Source organism: Macrosteles quadrilineatus, unplaced genomic scaffold, assembly GCF_028750875.1.
Source record: "Macrosteles quadrilineatus isolate MER2022 unplaced genomic scaffold, UCM_ALF_1.0 Scaffold_7__1_contigs__length_78375512, whole genome shotgun sequence".
NCBI lineage: Eukaryota > Metazoa > Arthropoda > Insecta > Hemiptera > Cicadellidae > Macrosteles > Macrosteles quadrilineatus.
In genome coordinates this window covers 38,687,818-38,706,055 of record NW_026542600.1, presented here as the reverse complement: position 1 = coordinate 38,706,055, position 18,238 = coordinate 38,687,818, and the positions used below count along the sequence as shown (strand labels likewise).

The 18,238-nt window shown below is 34.8% G+C and overlaps 1 protein-coding gene across 7 annotated transcripts; it reads right to left on the bottom strand.

Moving 5' to 3' along the window:
- Positions 1 to 202: 202 nt before the first annotated feature.
- On the bottom strand, positions 203 to 9,463 carry LOC128998463 (uncharacterized). 7 transcript variants are annotated; one of them, XM_054424595.1, is made up of 4 exons: positions 9,411 to 9,463; positions 4,240 to 4,439; positions 1,274 to 1,286; positions 203 to 565 (listed from the first exon to the last, which is right to left on the bottom strand). In XM_054424595.1, exons 2-4 carry the CDS (start codon positions 4,373 to 4,375, stop codon positions 319 to 321), a joined length of 396 nt encoding a protein of 131 aa, XP_054280570.1. In that variant the 5' UTR covers positions 4,376 to 4,439; positions 9,411 to 9,463; the 3' UTR covers positions 203 to 318. The 7 variants fall into 7 exon arrangements, 4 of the variants coding, with proteins under 4 accessions (XP_054280570.1, XP_054280571.1, XP_054280572.1 ...); XM_054424596.1 differs by lacking the exon at positions 1,274 to 1,286 and adding an exon at positions 1,118 to 1,130; XM_054424597.1 differs by lacking the exon at positions 1,274 to 1,286 and adding an exon at positions 722 to 734.
- Positions 9,464 to 18,238: the final 8,775 nt, after the last annotated feature.

The window sequence follows — 18,238 nt, the reverse complement described above, 5'->3', positions numbered from 1 at the left end:
AAGTTCTAATTTTTAATGTAAATGAGTGATTGATATCCATATCAATCACTAATTTTACATTCAGAATCAAGGATAAATATCAAATTTACAATACCTTACACAACCTATCACAAACCTAACTATCACAAAATACATGTTAATTTTTTTACAAGCCTTAGCTTAATATCTCTAAAACAAACAAAGTCTTAGACCTAGTATTTAATATCAGTTGTGGGTGGGGAATCCTGATCTATGAGGTCATTGAGGTTATTGAGGCCATGAAGGCAATTTTAAAACTTAACGCTCAACCCTACCTAAACCTAGTTTCTAATGGAATCATTATTTTTTCAAGCTACAACCAGAAGGGACCTTCTTTGAAGGTTTTGGTTTGGATGCGGACTTGGTTGAGGGCTTTTTATCCTTGGCAGATTTCTTGCCTTTGGAGGACGATTTACCCCGAGCCTTGGAATTAAGAAGAGCACACTCTGATGAGGAAACTGATGAAAAACTGATGTCACTCTCTGATGAGCAACAGGAGCAATCAGAGGAGCAGCATGATGAACAGTCTGAGCATGAGCAGTCACTGTTGTAGTCCCCATCTGTCAACATGAGCAGGTATTGTTAGCAACTGCAGCATTAACAGTCTGAGCATGAGCAGTCACTGTTGTAGTCCCCATCTGTCAACATGAGCATGTATTGTTAGTAACTACATCCACACACGTCTGAGCATGAACAGCCACTGCTGATGTCTCCATCTGTCAACATGAGCATGTATTGTTAGTAACTGCACCAACAAACATCTGAGCATGAGCAGTCACTGTTGTAGTCCCCATCTGTCAACATGAGCATGCATTGTTAGGAACTACATCCACAAACGTCTGAGCATGAACAGTCACTACAGTAGTCCCCATCTGTCCACATGAGCAGCATGTATTGTTAGCAACTGCAGCATCCACAGTCTGAGCATGAGCAGTCACTACAGTAGTCCCCATCTGTCAACATGAGCAGCATGTATTGTTAGCAACTGCAGCATCAACAGTCTGAGCATGAGCAGTCACTGTTGTAGTCCCCATCTGTCAACATGAGCATGTATTGTTAGTAACTACATCCACAAACGTCTGACCATGAACAGTCACTGCTGATGTCTCCATCTGTCAACAGGAGCATGTATTGTTAGTAACTGCATCCACAAACGTCTGAGCATGAGCAGTCATTGCTGATGTCTCCATCTGTCAACATGAGCATGTATTGTTAGTAACTACATCCACAAACGTGTGAGCATGGACAGTCACTGCTGATGTCTCCATCTGTCAACATGAGCATGTATTGTTAGTAACTACATCCACAAACGTCTGAGCATGAACAGTCACTGCTGATGTCTCCATCTGTCAACATGAGCATGTATTGTTAGTAACTACATCCACAAACGTCTGAGCATGAACAGTCATTGCTGATGTCTCCATCTTTCAACATGAGCATGTATTGTTAGTAACTACATCCACAAACGTCTGAGCATGAACAGTCACTGCTGATGTCTCCATCTGTCAACATGAGCATGTATTGTTAGTAACTACATCCACAAACGTGTGAGCATGGACAGTCACTGCTGATGTCTCCATCTGTCAACATGAGCATGTATTGTTAGTAACTACATCCACAAACGTCTGAGCATGAACAGTCACTGCTGATGTCTCCATCTGTCAACATGAGCATGTATTGTTAGTAACTACATCCACAAACGTCTGAGCATGGACAGTCACTGCTGGTGTCTCCATCTGTCAACATGAGCATGTATTGTTTTGCTAGTAACTGCATTAACAAGAGTCAGTCCCCTGCATCTTTTTATATATGTCATTCATATATATGCCATATACATAGATACATATACAGTGCTAGCAACTAAGGGAGGGGAACCACACAAACACAATTGTTAGTGTAATTCTGAACCATATATATGAAAAAATCCGATGACACTGCAATACAATTATCCACACTTAGGATAGGAATACTATAAATAACTGAAAAACAACCAGGAGCTATTGCTTTCTCTCTATCACCCTCATCTCCTTCTTCCTGGCTATACATACTTGTATTTTTTTCATAAAAAGAAGGAGATAAAGGTACAGCTTCAGTATCATATCTGATCCTTAACATTTTAAATTAATTTAGTAGAGAGAGGAGTTTCAAAATGCCATTACACCACACCTCCTATTGAGCATGACCATGTTATACTAAGCTGCAGACGTTCTACATTTGTCAAAATACTACAGTTTTCCTAAAGATATGCTGTGTGTCTGTCCCCCACTTTTTTTGCCACTATGTAATCTTTGTGCTTGTGTGAGCCAAGCTGTAGTTCTTAAATGGCTCGATCGACTGACTTGCCAAAAACGTTTTGCGAGTTCTAATCTGTTTTTTGTATCTGGAATGCAATGGTGCAGAGGAAATTCATGGGAGAATGAGTGTAGTGAATGGAGAAAACTGATTACAACTCAAATATGTCCACAGAGATCTATAAAAAATAAGGGAAGGGAAAGAAAATGCCATCACGATCACTGAATCCTCTTTTTCCTTTTGCTGCTGTAACTCATTAGCTTTTTCAATATTCAAATTTGATCACCCGGCCCGAACTTATTGGTCTATCAAGCTTATGTTTTAAGCTGTATCGAAAGCACTTCCACACTAACAAAAACACATGAATTAAGGACTGACTTAAATTAAATTGGGACTCTTAACATAATGGTATTGAAAAGTGTATACATACTACAATATACCATAACAGTATACAAAAAAGCTATTGTTTCCAATACTATCATCATGGAAAACAATCATACATGACATGTACATAACTAACTATTGTCTTTTTATAGCATACAGTTAGTAGTTAAATATCTGTACGTGCAAGTGGTTAAAAAAGTTAGTTTATGAAACCATCTTTTAGAAAATCTGTTTTTTAAGAACAGCAGATCTATATTCATTTTTGAGTAAAAAATAAAAAAATAATTAAATACAGTACTTGCTAAAGATTTTGATTCTCTATAGCTCCCAATAAAAAACCATATCCACTCTTATAGTAGAATCTATGAAGTGTTTTATTACTAAGAGTTGCAAAGATTTCAAGTATCTATTTCAAATATTATCATTTTATTATTTTTATAAATGTAGTTGAAAACTTATATTGTGTCGTTTATATCCTCACCTATAGAAACATTTCGACTAAATATTATTGATCACCTTGTTTTTGTTTTAACTTTTTAAAACTCTTAACGCAGTGTGCACTAAGCCTTTATTAAAATACCCCCGCCGCAGAAAACCTGCAGACTAATCAAATTTCATATTGTCTGATTACATTTTTGCTCAAATATTTCAATAAAAAATAAGACATATTTATTCCCAATTTAAATAACATTAGATTTGATATGAGTGCTTAGATTTGCTGCTATGGGGAAGGTAAAAAGTGTTTTTTTGACCATAGGTCAATAGTAGGGGTACGATGGAATAAATAAATTTGTAAAATTTTATCAACATATCCATAAATAAGTAAACTACAACAGTTTTCATTTTCTCCTTAGGAATAAAATGGGAACTTAAAATTACACTTTTTTGAATTTTCTTTGTGACCGTTAGGCATACAGCAGCCCTTCAATATACTAAATTATTGATTTTTTTAAGCTCTACAAAATGGTTTAGAAAGAAATTGCAATTTTGTTTTGTTTTTAGGGTCCAAAATGGGAAAACCCCATTTTTACCCCATAAAAACCCCCGTTCCCCTGGTCTGATCATGCTGGTTCGCAAATTCGTAAGAATAAATGTAGGTTTACACGTTTATACAGAATTCCATCAAAATGGGATCATTTTTGCTCGAGTTATCGTGCTAACGGACATATATAGGCCTATATATATATATATATAAATGTATATTATATGAATTTGAACGGATGGTGTTTTTTACCTCTGGGGACCTCAAAACGAAAAAGTAAATCGGTCCTGAGTCCAGGTCTTACCATGAGGTCTACGGTAATAGCTTATTCCCTATAAGGGAAATTTGCTAAAACCAAGTTAAACAATTTAAGATTTTTAGTAAGTTGTTTTGCAGGGAAAAGTGTCACTTTGATTCAGTTTCATTAGTACTGAACAACATATTTCATTGAAAAGGTTCATTGTAAAAATCACATATACACCTGTAAAATGTGTTCATGAATTACTGGTCAAGTATCCCAAATCCCCTTAATAGTCTATATATTGTTTATATTCTATAGTTACCGCATTGCATCTTCCTTGAGGATTTTTTCGTGGTCTTTTTTGGCTTTGAAGCAGTTTTGTTTGTAGATGGTTTCTTTGGCTTGGCCTTTGGTTTCTTCAAGGGGCAGTTGCCAGTTGTGCAAGTCTTGGTTGGCATGATGTTTTTCTATGAAGCTGTCTGATGAAACACAGTAGTTTCTTCTCCACCCAGATTTCGTTCTCTGTAAACAAAATTACACATAATTTCCCCACTTATGAAATAGTAAATAAATATTTATTCTCGCCTCTTGCAAATCCCATATTTAATCCCTAAAGATATTTTGGAAGGATTTGTGATAAACTGTATTTTCCCGTTTGTGTCACAGTAGGACGATTTTATCTGTTGTAAGTTACTAATGCAGAGACTTATTCAAGGAACTTAAACCTCTTACGCCACTCCACTAGATTTAAGTGACATTTTTCAGTTCAGCTGGGATTAGTTTTGTTTCAGTTGGAATGCATTAAGACTCCTTCAAATGAAACAACAGAAAGTAAGATAAAGGTAAAGTGGTCTGGTTTGTTTTTTGTGAAGGCTAGAGTCCTTGGGTAAGTTGTAAAGTATTCTCCAGTCCACTGGTTCATGAAACTGTGTTTCTTACGTCTTACCTATTTACTATGATTTAATTATACCAAGAAAACAGTTTAGATGTTTTCTTGACAACAAATTACACTATTGTGGTCTTCCAATGCAGTGTTGGTTAAGCCCAATCATTGAAATCATATTGTTTAATAACTCACAATAAGGTCAAAGTATGAGTAAAGTTAAAGCAGCTTAGCTTAAATGACCTGAAATAATGTTAACAATATATTTAATAAAAATTACGTGGAAAAGAGTTAGATATATAAAACTATTGTGTCAACAACTAAAACATTTGTTGTTATTTAATAACAATGATATACTAACTAATAAAGAGATAATATACATTTTTTGGGTAGTTTTATGATTTAATGGTGCCAAGACCTAAATGAAGTATTTATAAAATTTGTCATTTACACTATAATTTTTTATTACATTACTATGTTAATTAATTAATTCACGGTAGTTTGTTATACTAGTTAATTTTTATGTTTAACCATTAATCAGTTCTCTAAACCTAGGTAAATGTAAACCTGTCACTGTGCCACTCATAGTAGTACTGCTCAAAAAAATACAGAAAACTGATAAAATGTGAATGATAACCAATCAATGATTAGTTAAGTTTCTGATAGCAAACAATGTATAATTGATTGGACAAGTACGCATATAAAATAAAGCCATTATTTTAAAACATTTTAGGTAGACATGCTCAGAAACATATTAATTATTTTATTTTTATTTTTATTAAAAAACCATTCTTAATTTCACCTAAATTCTTTTAATGAATAGAAAACTTAGAAGTATTGGCAGAGTAATTTTGAATTGTTACCAAATTCAATTTACAAATAAGTTTAGGAATTAGACAAAATAAAAAGCCAACTACCTGTAGTAAAAGCTAAGAAATATTTTCTTTTAGCTGGAATGCTTATATAGTGTAATAATGGAAAAGTATCTCCTCAAAGTGAAGAATTTGAGAAAGAATTTTAAATTACCTGTATTTAGACAGAATTACAAACTATCCTTCAACAATAATAAAATTAATTACAACATTTCAAGCTTATTAATTTTTTGACAGGATTTTTATGATACATAAATAATTGATAAGTTTTTGTGGAGGAAGACCTCCATTAATAGATAGCTTTAAGATCACTATAGTTTTGGTTTGTTTTATAGGTAGGGAAACCTATAACTTATAGTGGGATCCTTTTATGCCACCAATCCCTACCTACATTATCCTGTAAAGAATTGTCACTGTCATTTGGCAGGATTTGAACCAATGACCCTAAAATTGAAGACCTCTTGGCATGATCCTCGAACTATTTAATCATCGTAGTCTTTTAATTGTAATATATGTTTACCTTATATTCAACTGCTAACAATGTGAAAGTGAATGTAACATCATTGTAGTTAAATGAGCAATCAAACAAATTAAAATCTGTGTATAACTTCTTAGTTATACATCTAATTTAATAGAGTTCATATAAACAAAATACCCCCGCCCCAGCAAACCTGCAGACTAAGCGAATTTCCATTTGCCTGATTGGATTTACAATAAAATGCCTCCTTAAATATATCACATTTATTCCCTATTTAAATATAATTAGTTTAACTAGTATTTAGGTTTGCTGCAACAGGGAGGGTAAAAAAGTGTTTTTTGTTGGAAAATGTTAATAATTTAGTAACAAATTAATGTATTTTCCAAATTCTATCAAAATATGTTCATAAACAAGCAAACTACAACAGTTGATTTATTCTCCATAAGAATAACATGGGAATTTTAAATTTACAATTTTTTGGAACTTTCTCCGTAACCATTAGGTCCACAATAACGCTTCAATATACTAAATTATTTGGTTTTTTTAATAAAAATGGGAAAAAACCTATTTATATCCCATAAAACCCCCCATAAACCCACGTTCCCACAGTCCGATCATGCTGGTTCGCGAACTCGTTCAAATAAATGTAGGTTTACACGTTTATACCGAATTTAATCAAAATCGGATCATTTTTGCTCGAGTTATCGTGCTAACGTACACATACACACACACACATATATACATATATATACATGGTGTTTTTTTTTTAACTTGCATCTTTATTTATGTAAAAACCGCAATAGATAGAAGTATGCAGTTTGCGGGAATCATCTATTGACGTAGGGGGCCCAATTGTTTTGAATTCAACGTTACATTCAAAAAAAGAAAATGTTTGGTCAAAAAAAATTTTTAATCGGCTCATAAATTTGTGAGATATTCCACCCCCCCCCCCCCCTCCCCGGAACTGAATTTTTTTTAATAGCAAGTTGTGACATATCAAATAAAAATGCATGAAAAAAGAAATTTTTTGGTGAAAAAATATTTTGTATTTAGCTTATCAATTTGTGAGATATTTCACCCCCTTTCTCTCCCTTCCCTTAACTTAAAATTTTGAAATTGCGAGATATCCCTTGTGTCCTATCAATTAAAAGGGCATGTAAAAAGAAAATTTTTGGTGAAAGAAACTTTGTAATTGGCAAAATTAACAATTACATTGTTATTAATGCTACATTTTTCTTCAACATTTTTTAAAGTTTTAAACATTAAAGTAAATTACAGTATCATTAATAATGACAATTACGTAATATCTAACAACACAATATGGCTAAAGCTGTAAGTATTAATAACACATCCTGAAATATCTTACAAATTTAGAACCCGATTTCAAAAATTGTTTAATTAAAAATGTTCTTTTTTCGTGCTCTTTCATTTGATATGTCACAAGGGATATCTCGCAATTCCAAAATTTTAAGTTAAGAGAAGGGAGAGAAAGGGGGTGAAATATCTCACAAATTTATAAGCTAAATACAAATATTTTTTCACCAAACATTTTCTTTTTTCATGCTCTTTTATTCGATATGTCACACCTTGCTATTAAAAAAAAATTAAGTTCCGGGAAGGGGGGTGGAATATCTCACAAATTTATGAGCCAATTTTAAAATGTTATTCACTAAACATATTCTTTTTTCGTGCTCTTTCATTTGATATGTCACAAGGGATATCTCGAAATTTAAAAAAATTAAGTTAAGGGTAGGGAGAGAAAGGGGGTGAAATATCTCAAAAATTTATGAGCCGATTTTAAATTCTTTTTCACCAAAAATTTTGTTTTTCATGCTCTTTCATTTGATATGTCACAAGGGGTACCTTGCTATTTAAAAAAAATAAGTTGGTGGCAGGGGGGAAAGGGGGGGGGGAATGTGAATGTAACGTTGGATTCAAAACAATTGGGCCCCCTACGTCAATAGATGATTCCCGCAAACTGCATATTTCTATATATTGCGGTTTTTACATAAATAAAGATGCAAGTTTAAAAAAAACACCCTGTATATGTTTATGGGTATATACTATTTTATTTAGTTCATGTTTGATTATGACAAATCCAACAAAACAAAAATGAATAAAATCGGTTCATAAATAAAGAAGCTGTGTTTATTTTCGTAATTTAGACTGAAATTACTTAATACGTTACATAAATTATTACATTACATTTAATACATTTTAATATTAATAATTTCAGTCTAAATTACTAAAATAAACACAGCTTCTTTATTTATGAACCGATTTTATTCATTTATGTTTTGTTGGATTTGTCATAATAAATACTAAAACTTTTGTCTCTTACAAAATGTTGATTTAGGTACCGGTTTTCATGAAATTTGGCAATAAAAAATTCAAACGGCCGCCATTTTGAAATTTGGAAAGTTAAAATAATATTTTTTTTTGTAAATGTTACTTACTATAGTGTTAACAATTTTGCTAAGTTTTGTAAAAATATCTCAAAGGGATTTTGAAATAATAAATATTTTCCCCAAAAACAAAATGGCGGATTACGGCTAAACTAAGCCGAAATCCAAAAAAAAATATTCTTCATTTTTGACTTATTTTTGCATGTAGAATTAGGTCCTGTATAGCCCATCACACTTTTTTGTGACACCCTGTATATATATATATATATATGTATATATATGAATTTGAACGGATGGTGTTTTTGGCCTCTAGGAACCTCAAAACGAAAAAGTAAATCGGTCCCGGGTCCAGGTCTTACCATGAGTACTACCGTAACAGCTTATTCCCTATATGGGAAATTCGCTAAAAACATGTGAAAACAAGGTAACTATATTTTGATTTGTAAATAAAGATTGATTTTCCCAATTCACAAAAGCATTTAGCGATGTTTGTCAAAACAAGAAAAATAACAAGTTTGCACTTGTCAAGCTTGCCAAAACCACGCGTCTGATCAACCTAATCTCTAACATAAAAATAATACTAATCATGTGGTTTAGTTTTATCAATAGCTTTCCAATTCATATGTTTTAATCAGGCAATAAAACCCACATTATTGTATCCATTAGGTAAAGTATTTAAGATAATATTCTAGAAATGTTTTATACTAGTATTACAGTCTCCAAAAAATAAATTAGTAAATCCAAAACCACATTAAATTTTATTAATTCTCAGATGAAAAGATTAGATAAATGTGAACACATTCAATTATATTAGGGGATAAAAACTATGAAAAATGGGTGAGGTTAGTAACTTACGTTTGGTCTTCTTCAACGTCTACTTCGAACTGAACGTTATTGAAGGATTCCTGTAAAAACGAAACTTCTTTTATCTCGTTTCAGATCTTTTTCTTCTTATCACTGGTTGTTTCCAGTGCCATCTTTGTGGCACGTTACAACAAGAAACTAAATAAAGTACAAAATCTATTGAACAAAACCCAACACCAAACCTACTACTCTAGATAAACGGTAAACACTGCTGTACCGGAACCTTATTTTAGTCAGAAGGGTTGTAGATATTAAATCACTTTATTTTATACGAAGTGAAAATTCAATGCAAACTATATAGTGTAATTAAATAAATTTCTATTACAGAAAATCAATTTTACTTTTGTCCGTGCCTATTTCTGAGTTAAAAGGTTTATTTTTACTTATACTAAAAATTAGGTAACTTTAATTCATGTAAAAAGTTCTATTTTTCGTTTCAATCTTTTTGGGCATTTTGTGCAATACAATCTGATTTTTATTTAATGGTGATTAGCAAATAGTATTTTCAAAATAACATATTTTTACATATGTTTTCTAATACATTTATTTATCTACTTTTTACTAGAAATTCAATTAATTTTTGTGCAAAAAAATATTAATTGAGTTTACAATATTAATAAATTGAAGTTGATATGTCCTATAAGTTTTCCATTTCAAATTACTGAACGTATATATTTTTTGTCTTCTCCACATCAGTTAGTTAAATATTTTATCTTGAGTACTGTATTATTATGTGTTCGTTAAGCGTTGGGAATATGCAAAATAAAAGCTGGCTCAGTATAACCACTCTTTGAATAACCCAAATTAAAGTACCTTTTCCTTTCCTAAAATTAGTTAACCTTGTACATTTAATCCTTCATGCAATTTCTCCTTTCTTTAGAACAAATATTTCACACGTTTACATAGGCTTACACTTTGACTAAATCCTACTAACTTTCATATTATTTGCATTTGTACGGTACCCAAATTGGTTCCTACCCAAAATCGGTTCTCGGTTCGCATCACCAGTACCTAATTAGATAGTAGACTACTGCTCTTTGAAAGTGGGGTGCTAATGTTGAAATTTTCCACATGCTTCATTTACGTAGTAAAGTGTTTATTATACAAATATCCCTATATTTGTTTGTTCATATTTGTATATTCATGATTTATATTTCATACACCAATTCAAAACCAAGTCCAAAGGGCTTTTTAAGTAAGATAATGGATTATATTGTTTTCAAAAGTTCATCATTGGAAATGAAATAAATAATTACTGCAAGTATGTTAGGCCCAAACGTCAATTCCTAAACGGCGACGGGGTTAGCCATCGCGAGACTTTTAATCGGATTTTGCCACAATATATTAATTTTATTATTTTCAATTCAATTTGTTCATTTGATCGCCAATGTTGCCACGATCGCATTTCCTACGTTTTGGTGGTTTACATTTTTTCACGGTTTAATTTCTTTAGGTTAGGTTAGGTTAAGTCACATCAATAGATGAGGGAAGTATTTAAGAAATAAAAGTAATTCATGGCCTGCGGACGGGGTTTTTTGTTTCTGCCACCCTTAGCCACGATTTGACCAACATCGTCCCCTTAACCAATTAGGTAGTAGACAACTTTATCACCTCCGTCACCTTTCCCGCAATACGTATGATGTTCGCCATTCTATTCACGCACTGGACAACATTCTCCGCGGTGACAAGTCAGCAAAGTACTGTGTACAGCGTCTCCATGGTGACAAGCCAACAATTTACTATGTACTGTACAGCGTTTCCATGGTGACAAGCCAACAATGTATACTATGTACTGCGTCTCCACGGTGACAAGCCAGCGGAGTACTGTGTACAACGTGTCTCTCTCTACGGTGACAAGTCAGCAAAGTACTGTGTTCAGTTTCTCTACGGTGACAAGCCATCAAAGTACTGTGTACTGCGTCTCCTTGGTGACAAGCCAACAGAGTAGGCCTACTGTGTACTGTACAGCGTCTCCTTGGTGACAAGCCAACAGAGTAGGCCTACTGTGTACTGCACAGCGTCTCCATGGTGACAAGCCTGTAGTGTACTGCCTAGTTCATAAGTACGGATGTTAACAAGCGTGCATCCTGTGCGGCGTGGCGTGTCTCCTTGTTGGCCAACAAACTTAGCTCTTGCTTAACGTGAAACCCACTACGCGGCTATACTATACTCCTGTAGAATACTCTGAAAATTGGCCCATAGGTTAGGGGAGGTTTAAAGCGTAAAATTCATGAAAATAGTTATATTTTGAAGGTAATCGTTTGGATTTAAATAGCAAACAAGTAGAAAGTTGATAGATAAAGTTATATGTATGTGAATATTCTTGAGCTCTTGCGACTTTTGTTAATTTATTTAATTTACTCTCCTAATATATACTACTGTTTTTTTCCTACAAATATTTTTGTAAACAACTGGCTGTTCTTATTTCGAAAATATAAAATTAGACAGACTTGTAATAAGCCATACCATTTTTAGAATCCAAAGGCTGCATTATAAAATGCCAAGGCGTTATGGTAAGAACTTATCAAATCTAAGATCCACATTTTTAGAACCACACACACTACTACACATTCCACTATTTTTTTAGAAAACAATAAGTATCTCAATATCAATCATTGGATAAACTAGTCATGGGTTTAATAAATCATATCAAAATAGAAGGTAAACTACCGCTATGCTTGATAATCTGTGAAACAACCATAATCACCAGACAAATCGGAACATAAGTCAATTCTTTACATGTAGTTCAAGGCAGGGACGAGGCCTTGGGTTACAATGACCAAGAAATACTCTTGAGTCACTTGGGACCTCGCCTGTGTCGCCTAGCACAGTACTGAAGATGACACATCTAACTGTGCACTGTATGGTACTGGAGACATCAATACATCAATGGTACATCTTACTGGATTGAAATATCTAGCTGTGTACTGTATACTACACCATACCGGATATGGTTCATCTAACTGTGCACCGTATGGTACATCATACTGGATATGATACATCTAACTGCTTACTGTATGGTACATCATGCTGTATATGACACATCTAACTGTGTAATTATGGTACACCATACTGGGGATGAAACATCTAATCTAACTGTGTACTGTATAGTACACCACGCTGAAGATAGTAGATCTAACTGTGCACTATGGCACATCATACTGAAGACGACAAATCTAACTGTCTACAGTGTGGTACACCATACAATAGATGGTACATGTTACTATAGGTACCTTACGGTACTCCCAGCTTAGTACCGTATGGTCAATTATTACGGAGATGTATATGTAATTCAGATACGAATGTTTCAGCAAACTTAGCGTTGTTTACCATACACAAGTTTTGGTACAATACCCTGGTATTAGTAAAACAATATTAATATGAAAAAAAGTTCCGGAGGGAATATTATACAATTTAGAACACTATACAATTGTATAACATACTGGGGAAGATTTTCTTACTGAGTACGTCAAGAAAATGTCTTAATATTTCTTTTCATATATTATTTATAATCATCATGTTACTTTATTCTGATTTTCTATGTTTTCTCTTTTCGTTGTTAAAAATACACATTGCTGTGAAATGTAGATAGTTTACTCTTGATTGTTGCGTAATTTACATAGGTTGTAGTAAACAAAGTTACATCTCGTTCTTCTGAAAATACTGTCTTGTATAGATCATCTCATAATTTCGTCTTCTGAATCCGTATAACATATTACAACTTAAACTGAAACTATTTAAAACAAGATATAAAGAAACGTAGATTTTGCTTGTTGTTGTTGTTGTTGTTTTACCTGTTCTTATAGCCCACGTAAACTAGGATAAAAGATCAATTCGTATTAAAAATTTACCAGTGTAATACAAAAACACTTTTTAGCAACCATAATTTTTACTTGCCCTAAGATAGCGTGATATGCATAATTTCGTACCATCATCACTCCATATCTACTAATAGTATGATGCTTATATTTTTGTTTAGCTCTCTATACATTTGTAGTTAAAGTTAGTATATTGGAGAAAAATTATCTTTACCATATAGCGTAATTTAATAATTTATAACGTTAAAAGAATTTTGTAACTGGAGATTTAAAACTGAAAAAGCAACTACTAGTAGTAAATAAATAGTTGAGCGGAGCGAGCGAAGCTCTTATACGTCGACTTTTATGCATTTCGTAATACGCAAACTCCTCCTAGACGGCTGAATCAATCGTTTTCAAATTTTGGATGGTGATAAAGACCATATCGGTGAGTGCCAACATCTATATGGCGTTAAAAATAACTCTCAGGAATCCGCCCCACTGGGACTCAAAGTTTCAATGTAATCCTTATGGAAGCAGTATTTGACACATAAACAAAGACATATGATCAGCTGTTGACTTTTGAATGCAGTAGATAAATAAATAGCTGATAGCATTATTCCCACAGATATTAGAACATAAACGGTGGTATGGATCATAAAATAATCAAATGACGACACTAGCTTGAGGTCCACGACGTAGGAAGTGTTAAAGGAAGTACTAAAAGTGAACAGTCTGGAGTGTGGAAACTGTTTATGAAGATTAGAGTTAGGTATCTGCATTCCAAAAATTACAAGGGAAGGGAGGAAAACGGGTCCGCGACGTAGGAAGTGATGAAGGAAGTAGTCAAGGCAAGCTGTCCGGAGTGTGGGAACTGTTTATGACGATTAGATTAAGATATCTGCAATCATAAAATTCAATGGGAAGGGAGGGAACCAGTTCCGTGGCGTAGGAAGTGGCGAAGGAAGTAGTAAAGGCAAGCTGTCCGGAGTGTGGGAACTGCTTATGACGATTAGATGAAGATATCTGCAATCATAAAATGCTATGGGAAGGAAGGATAACGGGTCCGCGACGTAGAAAGTGATGAAGGAAGTAGTCAAGGCAAGCTGTCCGGAGTGTAGGAACTGTTTATGACAATTAGATTAAAGTATCTGCAATCATAAAATTCAATGGAAAGGGAGGGAACCAGTTCCGTGGCGTAGGAAGTGGCGAAGAAAGTAGTAAAGGCGATGAGCAGTCCGGAGCGTTGGAACTGTTTATGACGATAAGATTAAGGTATCTGCAATCATAAAATGCTATGGGAAGGGAGAAAAACGGGTCCGCGACGTAGGAAGTGATGAAGGAGTAGTCAAGACAAGCTGTCCGGAGTGTGGGAACTGCTTATGACCGATATATTAAGGTATTTGCAATACTATGATGCGATGGGAAGGGAGGGAAACATGTCCGTCACGTATGAAGTGGTGAAGGAAGTAGTAAAGGCGAGCTGTCCGGACTGTGGAAACTGTTTATGACGATTAGATTAAGGTATCTACAATCATAAAATGCTATGGGAAGGGAGCAAAACGGGTCCGCGACGTAGGAAGTGATGAAGAAAGTAGTCAAAGCAAGATGTCCGGAGTGTTGGAACTGTTTATGACGATTAGATGAAGATATCTGCAATCATAAAATGCTATGGGAAGGGAGGATAACGGGTCCACGACGTAGGAAGTGATGAAGGAAGTAATCAAGGCAGGCTGTCCGGAGTATGGGAACTGTTTATGACGATTAGATGAAGATATCTGCAATCATAAAATGCTATGGGAAGGGAGGATATCGGGTCCACGACGGAGGAAGTGATGAAGGGAGTAGTCAAGGCAAGCTGTCCGGAGTATGGGAACTGTTTATGACGATTAGATGAAGATATCTGCAATCATAAAATGCTATGGGAAGGGAGGATAACGGGTCCACGACGTAGGAAGTGATGAAGGAAGTAATCAAGGCAAGCTGTCCGGAGTATGGGAACTGTTTATGACGATTAGATGAAGATATCTGCATTCATAAAATGCTATGGGAAGGGAGGATAACGGGTCCACGACGTAGGAAGTGATGAAGGAAAAAGTCAAGGCAAGCTGTCCGGAGTATGGGAACTGTTTATGACGATTAGATGAAGATATCTGCAATCATAAAATGCTATGGGAAGGGAGGAAAACGGGTCTGCGACGTAGGAAGTGATGAAGGAAGTAGTCAAGGCAAGCTGTCCGGAGTGTGGGAACTGCTTATGACCATTATATTAAGGTATTTAGCAATCCTATGATGCTATGGGAAGGGAGGGAAACATGTCCGTCACGTAGGAAGTGGTGAAGGAAGTAGCCAAGGCGAGCTGTCCGGAGTGTGGAAACTGTTTATGACGATTAGATTAAGGTATCTGCAATCATAAAATGCTTTGGAAAGGGTGGGAAAAAGGTCCGTGGCATAGGAAGTGGCGAAGGAAGTAGTAAAGGCGAGCAGTCCGGAGTGTGGGAACTGTTTATGACGATTAGATTAAGGTATCTGCAATCATAAAATGCTATGGGAAGGGAGGGAAACAGGTCCGTCACGTAGGAAGTGGTGAAGAAAGAAGTAAAGGCGAGCAGTCCGGAGTGTAGGAACTGTTTATGACGATTAGATGAAGATATCTGCAATCATAAAATGCTATGGGAAGGGAGGATAACGGGTCCGTGACGTAGGAAGTGATGAAGAAAGTAGTCAAGACAAGCTGTCCGGAGTATAGGAACTGTTTATGACAATTATGGTATCTGCAATCATAAAATGCTATGGGAAGGGAGAGAAAAGGTCCGAGACGTATGAAGTGGTGAAGGAATTAGTAAGGTGATCAGTGTGGAGTGTGGGAACTGGAAACCGTTTGTATAGCAGTTAAATTAATGTATCTGCAATGCTGAAATGCTATGAGAAGGGATGGAAGCATCCCCACGACATAGAAAATGGTGGAAGAAGTAGTAAAGGCTAGCAGTGCGGAGTGTGGGGAATGTTTGTGGCAATTAGATTAACGTATCTAAAATACTAAATTGCTATGGAAAGTGATGAAAACAGGTTCACGATGTAGAAAAAGGCTTAGAAAGTAGTAAAGTATGAGCATAGTGTGAAAACCGTCTGTGGCAGTTAGATTGATGTATCTTTAATCTAAAAATGCTATGAGAGGGGAAGGAAACAAGACTATGACGTAGGAAATGGTGAAGGAAGTGGTAAGGCTTGCAGTGCAGAGTGTGGGAACTGTCTTTGGCAATTACATTAATATATCTGCAATCCTAAAATGTTATGGGAAGAGAGGGAAATAGGTCCACGACTTACATCAATTTGGTGAAGGAAGTGTAAAGGTGAGCGTGTTGAGTGTGGGAATGGATTAATGTATCTGCAAAGCTAAAACGCTTTAGGAAGAGACTGTAGACTGTAGGTTAAAATAATTTCGAAGCACGAATCAATACATATTTCGATACAATCGTTTATAATAGAAATTTACAACTGAGTTGACAACAGCTGATTTTTACTCTATAGAGGATAAAAACTATTTTTACTCCATAGAGGATAAAAACTATTTTTACTCCATAGAGGATAAAAAATAATTTACTCCATAGAGGATAAAAACTATTTTTACTCCATAGAGGATAAAAACTTTTTTTACTTCCTAAAGAGTAAAATTATTGCTACTTTATACCCGCAACGCATGCATTAAAAACGACTGGTATTACTGCAGTATGGCCAAAACAATCTTCTATAAAAGGCAAAGCCCTCACTGACTGACTGACTGACTCACTCACTCACTCATCACTAATTCTCCCACTTCCCATTTACCTAGGAGGCTGAAATTTGGTACACTGATTCTTTAGGCATTAAATAGGAAAACTATGATGATAAACTGTTCTATGATGTGCATTACCATTAAAGTTACAAGGATTACCAACAGGGTGCAGCACTATTTTTTTTTTTTATGACAACAGCTAATTTGCAACCAAAAGGTGAGTGAGCGTAGCGAACGAACTTCAACCTGGAGGCGAGTTAGCGTAGCGAACGAGCTAACCTGAAGGCAAGTGAGCGCAGCGAACGAGCTCCAACCTAAAGGTGAGTGAGCGTAGCGAACGAACTTCAACCAGGACGTGATTGAGCCATGCGAACGAGCTCACTTATGAAGTAAAACGGGGCAAAGCCCGTGGGTACAGCTAGTATAATATAAACCCTTGATGACTCCGCTCAATTTTGTGGATGCCTCTGCGAACGCCACCTAGTATTTCTTTAATTTCAACGTTCTTCTGTTATAAACTGGTTTTAAAACAACTCGGGTCAAAACTGAAACTATGAAATTAAACCAAAGTAAAGATATATTAGGTACTGTATACACAAAGGGTAAAAACATAATTAATGTTAATGATTATGAAAATAAGTTAATCATAATGCTTACCCAACAACACAATATTTTTAAAACTACTAATTGCCAGTGATTTTAAGGTGCCTGGAAAGGCCCTAATTTTGGTCTTAAGTATAAACTTTTTAAAAATTGTACAATGTTTTAAAGTACTAATATACAATTGATGTACGTAAAAAATTGCACCTGAGAGGTACATATTTTTCTTGTCCTAATGGCTCAACTACAATGTCGTGCCGCTTGTACCTTTGTCATGTTTTCTAGGTTTCTTTCTTTAGAAGTGTCTGCTATTATTGCTAATCCACTAATGTCCCTGTCATGATATTCTTGGTGGTATGTTTGGAATCATATTAAGAACCTACATATTAAAAAATAGTAACTTGAAATTTGTAAACCTTTTTTGCCTTGAATTTAATATTATATAAGCCTTTACTTCAAAAAAATATACATCCTGTATACATTTAGGAAATAACAAAATTGGGTGTTAAGGTGGAAGGACCTTTTTATTTGTATGTCAAGCATTTCTATTGTCAAGTTATCGGTATATTTTAATATTTTCCATCACGTTTTTAGTATTGGTTTTCCTACGAGGTCGGTTATCTATTCTTCCTACGTTCCTCTATCCT

Bases quoted from the DNA above. Each gene is read 5' to 3' on its own strand.
- LOC128998463 (XM_054424595.1), bottom strand. From the start codon at position 4,375: ATGCCAACCAAGACTTGCACAACTGGCAACTGCCCCTTGAAGAAACCA.